Source organism: Maniola jurtina, chromosome 12, assembly GCF_905333055.1.
Source record: "Maniola jurtina chromosome 12, ilManJurt1.1, whole genome shotgun sequence".
Taxonomy (NCBI): domain Eukaryota; kingdom Metazoa; phylum Arthropoda; class Insecta; order Lepidoptera; family Nymphalidae; genus Maniola; species Maniola jurtina.
This window is the reverse complement of record NC_060040.1, coordinates 457,161-470,871: the sequence shown is the minus strand read 5'-3', so window position 1 is coordinate 470,871 and position 13,711 is coordinate 457,161. Positions and strand designations below refer to the sequence as shown.

Genomic DNA, 13,711 nt, shown 5'->3' with positions numbered 1-13,711 from the left:
CAGCGAATGAAATTTTTTTTTTTATTTCTTTATTCCGATATAAGTTAGCCCTTAACTGCAATCTCACCTATAATCTCAAGTGTTTGAATTTGGTTTAGAATTGATTGTATTGAGTAGTTTGAAGAGACTTTTTGCTCGTCAAGTCCTTCTCATTCTGAGAGGAGACCCGTGCTCAGTAGTGAGCTGGCGATGGGTTGATGATGATGATGATCATGCTCGTACTCCTGTTGTGACTAAAAGGACAAGAGAAAACAAACATTGCATAGACTATAATTCATCATCATCATCATCAGCCTGTGGATGTCCACTGTTGGACGGAACTCTAGCGAAATTCTAATTAGTAGATTAGTAACTTATTCGAAATAAATAAAAAAAATCTCTTTTTTGGCTTTTGCGTATGATAGATAATAATAAAGCTTCCTTCGATTAAGATTTTGAAAATTTATACAGATATCGTCCAGTCACAATTTATTATAAGTCTAGACTCTAGATACAAGTTTTTTGTTGTCTGGAAGGGATCGCTATTCAGCGATAAAACCGCATTCTTGTACCTACATTTTAAGTTATCTTTTTTGTAACCTGTCATTTGGGTTTCGTGGTGCAATAAAGTATGTATATTGTATATGCATTATATATGTATACTAACATACATAATGTTATGTACTATATAAACTGCCATATTCCGTCCACTGCATTATCACTTAACACCAGGTGAGATTGCAGTCAAGACTAACTTGTAGCTGAATAAAAAAAATTGCCCCAAAGTTCCTAATTTTGGTACAATTAGGTACTTTCAGCTTTCATTCAGTATTTCGAGCAATTACATCGTTTTATTTGCCAGCTTATTGTTACTACTGTCATAACTTGATTATATAATATACATAATGTTATGTGTGTAATTCCTGCAATGCAGACAAATAGCGGATGAAAACTTATACCTGTTATCAGAAGAAATAAGCCTAGCTACAGATAAGGTTTACGCAATCCTTGAGGTTAAGATAAGTGAGATTAATGTAACATTGTATTGAACAGATGAACATTCGTCAAGAGTTAACCAAACAATTTTGATGAAGACTAAAGCTTTCCTCCATAAAAAGAAAAGAATATAACCGACATGAGCATCGATATAGAATGTAGTAGTTCTTCATCGAATGACATGACTGAAAAGCGAACACTTAGTGATGTGGATAAGCAACATGGAAAAGAAACAAATAAAGATGAGGACGAGAAAGAAAATGTAACTCCACAACCTATAGATCTCGATTACTTATTGGCAAATGAGCTAGGTCAGTTTGGCTGGTTCCAGTTAAGGAACGTCCTCTTGCTTGCTCTATTAACTTTATTCGGTGGAACTTCGAGCGAGTATATATTTTCAGCAGCGGCTACACCACACAGGTAATCACAAAAATTTAATATGTATTTTTAGCTGATTTTAATTGTAAAGCCTCAAAATAATATAATTAATAACGCAATTATTGTGAGTCGGTTTTATTTTATTGTACAAAGAATATTATCAAAAATATATAAATGAAAAAAAATACTGCCAAACCTCGCATCGCAAATTCTAGACCATAAAAGTTGTAGTAAGATCCCTCGTAGTGCTAAGTCACAATTTCGTAATTTAGTAACCAATTAAATTTGTGACTCTAGGTATTATTATAAATATAAATTAAATACATAAAAATATGATGCCTCTGCAATCGCACAGCACAATTATCACTATCGCTGCGTAGATGTTTCTTCTTAGTTTGTTAATAAACTGATAGGTATCAGGTTAGTAGCTACATACCTACTTACTTGATATCAGCAATTATCGTGATCATCACCGTGTACCATTTTCGAAAAGAAGTTTGAAGGTCATTTGGTCAGAAGTTCCATGATATGTCATACATTTTGTAGGTAAAAGTAAATTACCAACATCAAGGAAATCTGAGCTGCAGGGTTTTTAACGAAATTTCAAGATTTTTAAAAGTTTTCTTTTCTTTATAGGTATTAAGTTTTCTTTTCTTTATAGGTAGTAATAATAATAATAATAAATAATAAATATTTTATTTACCACTCTACTAAACTTTTTATTTTATAGTTAGTGGCAAAGTCCGGAAAATTTGACTTTTTGATATTTCTTGTAAACTGTCTTAGGTATAAACTTGGAAGAGGGTAAGGTTCAGTAAGTACTTTTTATAAATGAAATTTCAAATTACCTTTACTCCTAATGACAGGGGAATTCCAGAATTTACAGGGGATCAAAAAGCTGTAAGTTGTTTCGTGATTGATCGTAATTGAATTAAAAAAAAACTTTGTTTTAAATTATAGATGTCGCATTCCAGAATGCAGTGAAGGTGAGAAGTTGCATGAATTTAACCCTCAATGGATTAATAATGCAATTCCAGAGACTAGTTCCGGCTTTGCGAGTTGCGAAAGGTATGCCCCTGTGGGAACTAACGGGAGCTTGGACTACTGCCCTGCCAACCTGTTCGATCAGTCCAACACTGTAGCTTGTGAAGGTTTCGTGTATGCCAATAATAACACCGTTGTGTATGAAGTAAGTATTATTTCGTTTCCTACTTTTTTATCAGTATTCAGTTGAAATTAATGAATAGGAAATGAAGGACTATTATTAATATTTATCAACAAATAGCACACAGTAAATAAACACATTTCGGACATCTTTTGAAACTGTAGTTATAATGAGAGATTTTGATTTTAAAAGAACAGGGCCGAGACTTGGACATCTTAAAAGGCTTTAAATAAGTTTGTCAAAAATAGTATGGAAAGATATCCATAAATAACCACAAAATTTATTGGATAAGTAACTTATCGACAGATCAATTTAAAAATAATATTAAAACCCTACTTGGATGTATCTCTTCGGAACCCAACGTAAAAAAACAGTATCCATTATGACATACAAAGTGGCCGAGATCACGAGACACATTTTAGAAACAAGTGTAAATTAAAAATTTATAACACCCCCGACAACTGAAGGTTACAGTAACTAGAAAAGCGCTGATAACTTTTAAACGGCTAAACCGATTTTCTTGGATTATAGCTAAGAACACTCTCGATCAAGTCACCTTTCAAACAAAAAAACTAAATTAAAATCGGTTCAATAGTCTAGGAGCTGCGATGCCACAGACAGATACACAGATACACACGTCAAACTTATAACCTTCCCCTAACCCTTCTTTTTGGGTCGGGGGTTAAAAAGAAATTTAACGAGTGTAAATGTAAACTAAATAAATTTTAAATTTTTTTAGTGAACACAATTGATAATTGCGCTTATCTATTGCATTTGCAGTCTTTTTTTTTTCTAGTTTGACCTTGGATGTAACGAGTGGTTGCGAGCCTTTGCGGGAACTATACAAAGTTTAGGGACTCTTCTCGCATTACCAATCACTGGATTTATCTCGGATCGCTTCGGGCGGAGAATAGCTTTGGTCATCAGTATCGTCAGTCAGGGTTTGTTCGGTTTCATTCGTGCATTCTCTGTTAGCTACACCATGTATCTGATACTACAGATAGTGCAGACAACTTTCGGGTCCGGAGCTTTTAGTTCCGCGTTTATTCTCGGTAAGTCAAGCAGCAAGTATGATTATACTATTTTTGGTTACATTAGTTTTATATTCACACATGTACCATTAATTATTTCAGCTACGGAGCTGGTGGGGCCAAAGTATCGTGTTATCACAGGTGTGACTTTGACTTCAATGTTCACATTAGGAGAGGTATTGTTGGGGGGTACCGCTTGGCTGATCCCACCGTGGCGATACGTGATCATGGTGACAACTATCCCATGCTTCTTCTTTGTCGTGTATTACTGGATTATCACAGAAAGTGTGAGATGGCTACTATCGACAAAAAAGTACACCGAGGCTAAAAAAATATTACATACTATCGCAAGAGTAAACAAAACACAAATCAGTGAAAAGTCTCTAGAAGTAATTCTTAACCCATCACAACTCACGATTACAAAATCTAATAATGTAAGTTTACTTAACTAAAACATTGCTTTGTAAGTTTAATTTTCTTCCATCACCAGCTCATAAAATATCCTATGTTGTATTTATCATTTTGATTTTTATTATAAAAAAATAATTATATGAAATATTTTTATTGATTTTATAGGCTGACAGTCTTGGATTAGTTCGCACTATAATACGTTCTCCAATTCTGCTAAGAAGAATTTGCACGACGCCATTATGGTGGATGACAATGACGTTTGTCTACTACGGCCTGTCTATCAACTCCACCTCTCTCTCCGACACCATGCATTTGAACTATATGTTGACATCTTTTGTCAGTATTCCTGGTTTTTACTCATCTGCGTTCTTCTCGAATACAATTGGCAGAAAATTTACTGTTGCAGTTGGTTTCTTTATAAGCGCTGCTTGCAATATCAGTTTTGTCTTTATACCCAGAGGTAAGGATACCGATTGTCTTTTTATTTTAATCAATGTTCAAGATATGCTTAAGATAAAATTATAAATTGTAAAAACCTGTCTTTTAAGCCATACTGTCGGAAGAATGTTTTAAGACACTTTTAGTGTCCCTTTTAGTCAGTATAAAGTAGTATCTAACAGATTTTGTATTAAAATTATTTATATAATTTTAAAATCCTGCGTCAAAAAAGTTACCAATAAATCGAGTGTCTTGTGTGAACTTTCTCTTTTCCTGTAACTTTTTGCACTTTTTTTTATCAATTTTTGATTTTGTAAATTTTGTTTATCCTCATGCGTTTTGAAATCCCATGGGAGCTCTTTGACTTTTCTGGATAAAAATTACTGTCCTATGTCCAGCTATCAGATACAAGCTATCTCTGTACCAGTTTGGCACAATCAAACGAAGACAGACAAACAGACTTACTTTTGCATTTATAGTATTAGCATGGATTGTAGCGTTATCATTATTGTAGAAGTCATATTATTCATGAAAGTATTTCCGTTTTGATGTACTTACAATGCCTCCATTAAAATTTCAGACTTTGCCATCCTACGCCTTATAGTGTATCTTCTTGGAAAGTTCTTCATCTCGTCCGTCGCGTCTACGCTATATATCTACACATCGGAACTATATCCAACAGAGTACCGACATACTTTTCTCGGCTTCTCTTCCATGATTGGTCGTATTGGATCCATCTTTGCTCCTCTTACTCCAGCACTTGTAAGTGTATAATAATAAGTTAAAAGTAAAAATAATTGAATGAAAATTTGTATTTGGATCAGTCTTTTTTAGTACATTTTTTTTTTGTGATGTAACCACAAATTCATGGTTTTCGAATTTTTTTCTTTACTTGTGTTACAAGGCTTACCTATCTGCCAAATTTCATGATTCTAAATCAACGGGACCCCTACAGGTTTTCCTGAAAAAATACGGCAACTGGACAGACGAACAGACCGAGAGCCAGATAACAAAGTGATCCAGATAAGGGTTCCGTTTTACCTTTTGAGGTACGGAACCCTAAAAATTGCCGAAAAATTAGTTACTTTGAATCAATTAACTTTTGCCTCAACGATTTTCGTGAAATGTCCTAAATAATGGTGAAAACATGATTGATATTATTTACTAAGAAATTAGAAAGTTCTAAGCGAACACACGGACAATTTTTTTAAACCATTAGCTAAAATTTTTTTAGTTATAAAAATGGTTTTCCAAAAATAGAAATATGTAGTATAAGGGACATGATATTGTGTTAATACATTTGATACAAACTTTCAGATGATCTATTATCACGGCCTGCCGTCGTTGCTGTTCGGAGGTATGGGCGTCGTCGCCGGTCTGCTGGTGCTCACGCAGCCGGAGACGCTGGGCTGCAACATGCCCGACACCCTGGCTGAGGCGGAAGCCATCGGAAAACCAGAGTCCAAAATAAAAACAACTAGATTATCTACTTGATAACGAATATCCATTTATGACTTTAAAAAAATGTTATGTTTTATTGTCTATACTCTATAACATTGTGTAAATACATTTTTTTTTATAAAATTATTCGTTAAGCCAAACAAGTGTTACAAAATGTGTTTATTATGAAGAAATAATATTGGGTATCCGTTTTATCAAACATTTTTTTCCTTTTATCCTTGAAATTATAGGAAGATGTTACTACTGCAAATGAAGCAGCGAATAAAAATTAAATGCTTGAATTTGGCTTAGAATTGAATGTATTGAGTAGTTTGAGGAGACTTTATGGTCGCCAAATCCTTCTCATCCTGAGAGTAGAGCCCGTACTCAGTAGTGAGCCGGCGATGGGTTGATGATGATGATTATTACGGAATCACTTAGACAATAATTATTCAAACAATAAAAAATAATAAAAATAAAAGTCCAATTTACTATCAAAAATAAAAATAATAATTACAATTTCATATTGCCATAGAAAGGATACCTGCCAAAGAATACCTCATTATTGCACTACAAAACCATTAATTAGTCATAATCATCAGATCGGTATATTATTTAAGAATAGGTTATCACTAAGGAATTCAGAAATATTATAATAGCATTTATTTATTTATAAGCAACTCAAGAGTTCTTCTTTTGAATTTATTAAAAGTACTGCTTTTATAGCTGTCACGAAGTTTTTTTTTTCTTCTCTCGTCTGGCTTTACAAAGATTAGCCAATGTCAAGTTTGTAGTTATTTACAAGTTAGGGAAACTATATAAGTATGGACTTCGTTTGTGCCGGCGGTCACCGACACACGCACGGCGCCTCTTAGAGCGCTTCCCAGTCAGTTCCACCACCAAAAAACACCAGTGAAACACAACCGGTCACTTTTAACAAAAAAAAAAAAAAAACACTAAAAAAGGCACCGCACGCGCGCCATCAAACGCCAACACAGACGAAGTCCGTCAGGAAGTTTAACGTACATAGTTATTGCCATGTAGTGTGCCCTCTTTCCAACAATCTGTGGGTTTTTAGGAGGCACAACTAGTTTGTTCCTTCTCTGAGCTCTCCGAGATCTCACCTCACCCAATTTATTGTAACTTTTAAACTATCTTGAATTTTTCTTGACTAGTAATAGCAATCCATATATTATAGACAGGACAAGGGACACGTGATGCTTTTTAAATTAAAGCCTACAGGTATCCAATTGTTGCAGTCCACATAATGCTCTAAGACAGGCTGTTTGTTTTATAAAAACTTTATTAGCAAATTTTTCAAATTTCAAAATTCCCCACAGGATAATACCGTACCTTAATAGCGATGAAACATATACTCTTGGTAGGCTATTAATGCTGTTTTCATATCTGAAGTTTGATGGAGCCATCTGAGGACATAAACTTATCCAATTTGCTGCAGAGATTTTCGACATGGTTTTTCCAATTACAATGTCGATTGATTATGAAATCTAGAAAGGATCTAGACTTGTTCAATAGCATATCCCTTATAATTATTTTCAAATCTGACGAAATATTATTTTGTGATAAAAATTGGATAAATTGTGTTTTCTGCCTATTTATAGAAAGGTTCTTTAGTTCCAAACATTCTATTACATTAGACAATGCTTCATTTGCTTCAAATTCAATAGTTAATTTATTTTTACTTTTAACCAGGACAGTCGTGTCATCTGCATACATTTTACATTGTTGATTAATAAAATCCGGATGGTCATTAATGTAAAGGAGAAATAATAAGGGACCCAGAACACTGCCCTGTGGTACACCAAACGGGTGTTGGACTTTATATACATATATAACATTGTGTTAATTCTTATATAGGTATAAGAATGCAGACGAATAGCGGATGAAAACTTATACCTGTTATCAGAAGAAATATGCCTGCAGATAAGGTTTATGCAATCCTTGAGGTTAAGATATCTAAGATTAATGTAACATTGTATTGATTAGATGAATATTCGTCAAGAGTTTACGAAACGATTCTGATGAAAACAGAAGCTTTCCTCAACAAAAGAAAAGGAATTAAACGACATGAGCATCTATAAAGAATGTAGTAATTCTTTATCGAAGGCTATGACTGAAAATCAAAGACTTGATGATATGGACAATAAACATGGAAAAGAAACAAAGAAAGATCAGGACGAAAAAGAAAATGTAACTCCACAATCTATAGATCTTGATTACATATTGGCAAATGAGTTAGGTCAGTTTGGCTGGTTCCAGCTAAGGAATGTCCTCTTGCTTTCTCTATTAAGTTTACTCGGCGGAACAATGGGCGAGTTTATATTCTCAACAGCAGCTACACCCCACAGGTAATTGCATAAATGAAATATATATTTTGGGCAAATTTTATTTATATGATCTTAAAATAATGCATGTATGTATATAATCTATTGCACCACAAAACATAAATAACAGGATACAAAAAATAAAACTTAAAGTATAGTTAGTTCCCTTTTCTTTATAGACACTTACTGAATCCTAAACTTTCTATCTTTAGAACAAGCATCTTAGATTTTTGTTGATCGGTGAGTCAGTAGCAAAATGCGAAAACTATGACTATTCGATATTTCTTGTAAACTGTCTTAGGTGCAAACTTGAAATTTGGGGGTTCAGTAAGTAGTTTTGTGGACTGAAATTTCAGATTACTTTTACTCATAATGAAGATAAAAATGCAGTTACTCGTTGTTTCGTGATTGATCGTGATTGAAAAAAAAAACTTTGTTTTTATATTATAGATGTCGCATTCCAGAATGCAGTGAGGGTGAAAAGTTGCATGAATTTAATCCTGAATGGATTAAAAATGCGATTCCAGAGACTAGTTCCGGCTTTGCGAGTTGCGAAAGGTATGCCCCTGTGGGAACTAATGGGAGCTTGGACTACTGCCCTGCCAACCTGTTCGATCAGTCCAACACTGTAGCTTGTGATGGTTTCATATATGCGAAAAATAATACAGTTGTGTATGAAGTAAGTAATATTATGCGTACTCCTTTTTTACCAGAATTTATCGAAATTAAAGAATTGGAAATGAAGGATTATTATTACTATTATTCATATTTATCAACAAATAGCACACAATAAATAAACACATTAAGTAAACACATTAAGAAAATAGTAACCATTATGACATACAAGATGGTAGAGATACATTTAAGAGGGCTCTCTCCGTCACTCGTTTCATACAATCGTAGTTCCAATTTCATTTGAATATTAAGCAACCAAAGTCCATGAAATTTTGCAGACATATTCCTCTTTTCCAGTTTTTTGGTATAAAATATAGCCTATTACGACGAGTCTATTGACATCTCATTCATCAAAATCGGCCCAGTAGCTTAAGCGCTACAGTGGAAACCTATAGGGGTGGCTCTTTCAAAATCAATGGGTGGAACACACAAAATCTGGATACAAACATACATACATACATAGACTGCTAAAATCATAACTCTTCCTTTTGGCTTTGCCGCAGTCGGGTAAAAAAGAGATTTAACAAGCGTAGGTACTATTAATGTAAACCAAATAAATCCTAAATTTTCTTCATGAACACAATTGATACTAGCCCGTATATTATATTGCGTATGCAGTCTCATTTTTTTCTAGTTTGACCTTGGATGTAACGAGTGGTTGCGAGCCTTTGCGGGAACTATACAAAGTATAGGGAGTCTTCTCGCATTAGCGATCACTGGATTTATCTCGGATCGCTTCGGGCGGAGGATAGCTTTGGTCATCAGTATCGTCAGTCTGGGTTTGTTCGGTTTCATTCGTGCATTCTCTGTTAGCTACACCATGTATCTGATACTACAGTTAGTGCAAGCAACTTTCGGGGCCGGAGCATTTAGTTCCGCGTTTATTCTCGGTAAGTCAAGCAGCAAGTATGATTATATTATTTTTGGTTACATTAGTTTTATATTTACATGTACCATTAATTATTTCAGGTACGGAGCTCGTTGGCCCAAAGTATCGTGTTATCACAGGTGTGACTATTACTTCAATGTTCACACTAGGAGAGGTAGTATTGGGTGGTATCGCTTGGCTGATCTCACCGTGGCGATACGTGATCATGGTCACTACTATCCCATGCTTCTTCTTTGTCTTGTATTACTGGATTATCACAGAAAGTGTGAGATGGTTACTATCGATAAAAAAGTCAACAGAGGCTAAAAAAATATTACATACTATTGCGAGAGTAAACAAAACACAAATCAGTGAAAAGTCTCTAGAAGTAATTCTTAACCCATCACAACTCACGATTACAGAATCTAATGTAAGTTTACTTAACTAAAGCATTGTATTCTAATTGCTTTGTAAGTTTAATTTTCTTCCATCACCAACTGATACAATTTATTATGCTGTTTATCGTTTTGATTATTATAAAATAATTATTTGAGATATTTTTACAGGCTAACAGTATTGGATTAGTTCGCAGTATAATACATTCTCCAATTCTGCTAAGAAGAATTTGCACGACGCCATTATGGTGGATGACAATGACGTTTGTCTACTACGGCCTGTCCATCAACTCCATCTCTCTCTCCGACACCATGCATTTGAATTATATGTTGACATCTTTTGTCAGTATTCCTGGTTTTTACTCATCTGCGTTCCTCTCGAATACAATTGGCAGAAAATTTACTGTTGCAGTTGGTTTCTTTATAAGCGCTGCTTGCAATATCAGTTTTGTCTTCATACCCAGAGGTAAGGATATCGATTGTGTTTTTATTTTCATGTTCGTTAATGTTCAAGATAAAATTATTAATAGTAAATACGTGACCTGTCTCTTACGTCATACTATCGCGAAAATGTTTCAAGACATTTTTAGTGGCTTTTGTAGACATAAAAAAGTACTATCTATCAGTTTTTAGTAAATATAGCTATTGGACAGGTGTAGTTTTAAAATATATGTTACAAGTGTAGTTTTTATAATATTCTGATCAAGTTCACGTCAAAAAAGTAGCAATAATTTTTCGAGTGTCTGTGTCAAACTTTCTTTTTACCTGTAACTTTTTTGCACTTGGTATCAATTTTCGATTTTGTTTAACCTCGTGTGAGCGTTTTAAAATCCCATGAGAGCTCTTTGACTTTGCTAGATAAAATTATTGTCCGTTGACCAGTTCCCAGATGCCAGCTATTGTCTCTATAGCAGCTAAGCAAAATCAAACGAAGACGGACAGACTTACTACAGTAATATGGATTGTAGCGTTACCACTATTGTAGAAGTCGTATTATTCATGAAAGTATTACCATTTTGAAGTACTTAGGTTCAATGCCTTCATTGAAATTCCAGGCTTTGCCATCCCACGCCTTATAGTGTATCTTCTTGGAAAGTTCTTCATCTCGTCCGTCGCGTCTACGCTATATATCTACACATCGGAACTATATCCGACAGAGTACCGACATACTTTACTTGGCTTCTCTTCCATGATTGGTCGTATTGGATCCATGTTTGCTCCTCTTACTCCAGCACTTGTAAGTATATAATATTAGGTTAAAAGTAAAAAAAAATTGAAGCAAAATTTTTCTTTAATGTACTTAAAAGGACTGCTCAAAATATAACATTCAAGTTCAAATACGACATACGAGTAATTATGCCATTAGGAAATTCAAGTGCACACTATCTCCATCAGCATTTGTTTCGTCATTATATTTTTTAAGTACTCAAATAAACAAAATTAGTCCAAATTCGACAAAATGCCGTCGGAAAGTTCCAAGGTCCGCCTCCTATCACCAATAATAGATCTGAGACGCGTACCGTAATAATTTATGTCACACACCAAACGTGTCTGCAAAGTGCTTGCAACTTAACCGGACAGTTATATATTAAGTATATTTATTTTTCATGTACCAAAATTGTAGTTACAAAGTTATGATAAATTAATCTATGTGCAAAGGAAATGCTTATATCTCTAAACAGAGATTTCTTCCAGCTTCCCCGTGCAGGTTGTGAGTAAGGTGCATAAATACGTGGAATAGGTCCCATGGTACTAGATTTATAAAATGGTTAATACAAGTGCTACACAATAATAGTTACACAATTTATATATAGTTATATTTTGAAGTTGTCGAAAAATTAGCTACTTTCAATAACTGTTGCCTAAAATGTTCTAAATAATGGTGAAAACATCATTGACATTATTTACTTAAGAAAGAGAATACAAGGAATTGTTTTAAACCATTTTGCTATGTTAATTTTTATTATCTTTATGATAGTGTTTTATCTACATTTCAAGGAAATCTCAAAATATTTTTAAATACATATCAAAACTGCAGAAGCGGCGGGATTCAAACTTACAACTTCTGGATTCACGGGCACGGTTCGCTTGCTGCCAGCGATAAAGGCTTTCAATAAGTAGAAGTATGTAGTAGAAGGTACACGATATTGTGTTAACACACTTTATACAAACTTTCAGATGATCTATTATGACGGTCTTCCATCGTTGCTGTTCGGAGGTATGGGGGTATTTGCCGGTCTGCTGGTGCTCACGCAGCCGGAGACCCTGGGCTGCAACATGCCCGACACCCTGGCTGAGGCGGAAGCCATCGGGAAACCAGAGTCCAAAATAACAGCTGGTTGATAATGGTGTAAATATTGTGATACATAAGACCATTTTAATATAACATTGAAATATTAGAGTAAAATTGTTTGTCAGTCGTTTGTTGTTTTAATGTTGTTGTACATTATACCCATGAATTCAGAATTTTCTCCTCTTTCATTTGACACCCCACGCGATACAATAGCAAAAAAATATTTTTAGAGACCCCCCACTTTTTTGATTTAACATCCGCTACGTCAATTTTTTTCATACAAAATTTAGCCTATGTCACCCGGGCCTTTACAACGAATCAATCGACGCCTCATTCATCAAAATTGGCCCACTAGTTAAGGCGCTACGGTGGAACACACAGAATCTGGATACAAACATACACACACACATACATACATACATAGACTGCTAAAATCATTACCATATCCTTTTGGCTTTGCCGTAGTCGGGTAAAAAAGAGACCTGCTTTCGACTTGGGTATTCGTTTGCACGAGAGAACAGGTTTTTTTTATTATTCAAATATTTGAACATTTTCTAGGTTACTCTGTGACCTACTATGTGACAAAAAGCTACTCTCTTTTAAGAGAAATTAGCGCCCTGCCAGCGCTCTCCTTACAAACGTAGTTTGGTTCTTATTTAAATATTGGCCAATAAAACTCATTGAAATTTTTATAATTTTTATGTTTTTATGATATATTTACTATTTTTACCTATACTTCAAGGACATTTCTAAATAATGCAAAAGTGTGCAACTGTCGCTACTATGTAGATGACATTAATCACTTTGCATAGCCGGTAGGCTGGTAACTAGCCACAGCCGATGCCTTCCACCAGACAAAATGATGACCAGACCAACTTCCCTCAGTTCTCTTGATAGTAAGAATGTAAAGTCCCCAAACCTAGGTGCCTATGGCCACAGAATATACATAATAATAGTGCTATTTCTAACACAATGGGAATGGAAACAATTGTTTCTCACTTAATGTCAAAATAATTAATTGTTCACGCACTGTTGACTCATGTAACTGGACATAAGTATTAAGTATACTATTATATTATTTCCGCTCGATAAAGGCACATTTCGACGCTTATTTCGCGAATATAAAGTCGCGAGGATGATAGCTGCTTGAAGGTCTGTGATACATTAAAAAACCAGCCAAGTGCGAGTTAGACTCGCGCACCGTGTTCCGTACTCGGGTAATTTTTCCAAAATATTGTACGATAACTATTATGCATAAAAATAAATAAAATCTGTTTAAGAATATACAGGTAAAGTC

General features: G+C 34.5%; 2 protein-coding genes across 3 annotated transcripts; both read left to right on the top strand.

Moving 5' to 3' along the window:
- Positions 1–911: 911 nt before the first annotated feature.
- On the top strand, positions 912–6,562 carry LOC123870265 (organic cation transporter protein-like). 2 transcript variants are annotated; one of them, XM_045913494.1, is made up of 7 exons: positions 912–1,395; positions 2,314–2,542; positions 3,315–3,570; positions 3,652–3,980; positions 4,126–4,420; positions 4,979–5,160; positions 5,716–6,562. In XM_045913494.1, the coding sequence occupies exons 1-7, from the start codon at positions 1,115–1,117 to the stop codon at positions 5,890–5,892; spliced, it is 1,749 nt and encodes a 582-aa protein (XP_045769450.1). In that variant the 5' UTR covers positions 912–1,114; the 3' UTR covers positions 5,893–6,562. The 2 variants fall into 2 exon arrangements, with proteins under 2 accessions (XP_045769450.1, XP_045769449.1); XM_045913493.1 differs by having other exon boundaries at positions 3,652–3,983; positions 5,716–6,561.
- Positions 6,563–7,679: 1,117 nt separating this feature from the next.
- LOC123870267 (solute carrier family 22 member 7-like) lies at positions 7,680–12,480 on the top strand. Its single transcript, XM_045913496.1, has 7 exons — positions 7,680–8,207; positions 8,634–8,862; positions 9,493–9,748; positions 9,828–10,156; positions 10,293–10,587; positions 11,177–11,358; positions 12,300–12,480. Exons 1-7 carry the CDS (start codon positions 7,927–7,929, stop codon positions 12,462–12,464), a joined length of 1,737 nt encoding a protein of 578 aa, XP_045769452.1. The 5' UTR covers positions 7,680–7,926; the 3' UTR covers positions 12,465–12,480.
- The last annotated feature ends 1,231 nt before the right edge of the window (positions 12,481–13,711 follow it).

What these genes read in the sequence shown, in the direction of transcription:
- LOC123870267 (XM_045913496.1), top strand. Translation starts at nt 7,927, where the DNA reads ATGAGCATCTATAAAGAATGTAGTAATTCTTTATCGAAGGCTATGACT. An exon ending in TAGTTCCGCGTTTATTCTCG is followed by an intron (nt 9,749 to 9,827) that starts GTAAGTCAAGCA and finishes TAATTATTTCAG; the next exon opens with GTACGGAGCTCGTTGGCCCA. An exon ending in CTCCTCTTACTCCAGCACTT is followed by an intron (nt 11,359 to 12,299) that starts GTAAGTATATAA and finishes ACAAACTTTCAG; the next exon opens with ATGATCTATTATGACGGTCT.
- LOC123870265 (XM_045913493.1), top strand. Translation starts at nt 1,115, where the DNA reads ATGAGCATCGATATAGAATGTAGTAGTTCTTCATCGAATGACATGACT. An exon ending in CGATTACAAAATCTAATAAT is followed by an intron (nt 3,984 to 4,125) that starts GTAAGTTTACTT and finishes TTGATTTTATAG; the next exon opens with GCTGACAGTCTTGGATTAGT. An exon ending in TTTTGTCTTTATACCCAGAG is followed by an intron (nt 4,421 to 4,978) that starts GTAAGGATACCG and finishes TTAAAATTTCAG; the next exon opens with ACTTTGCCATCCTACGCCTT.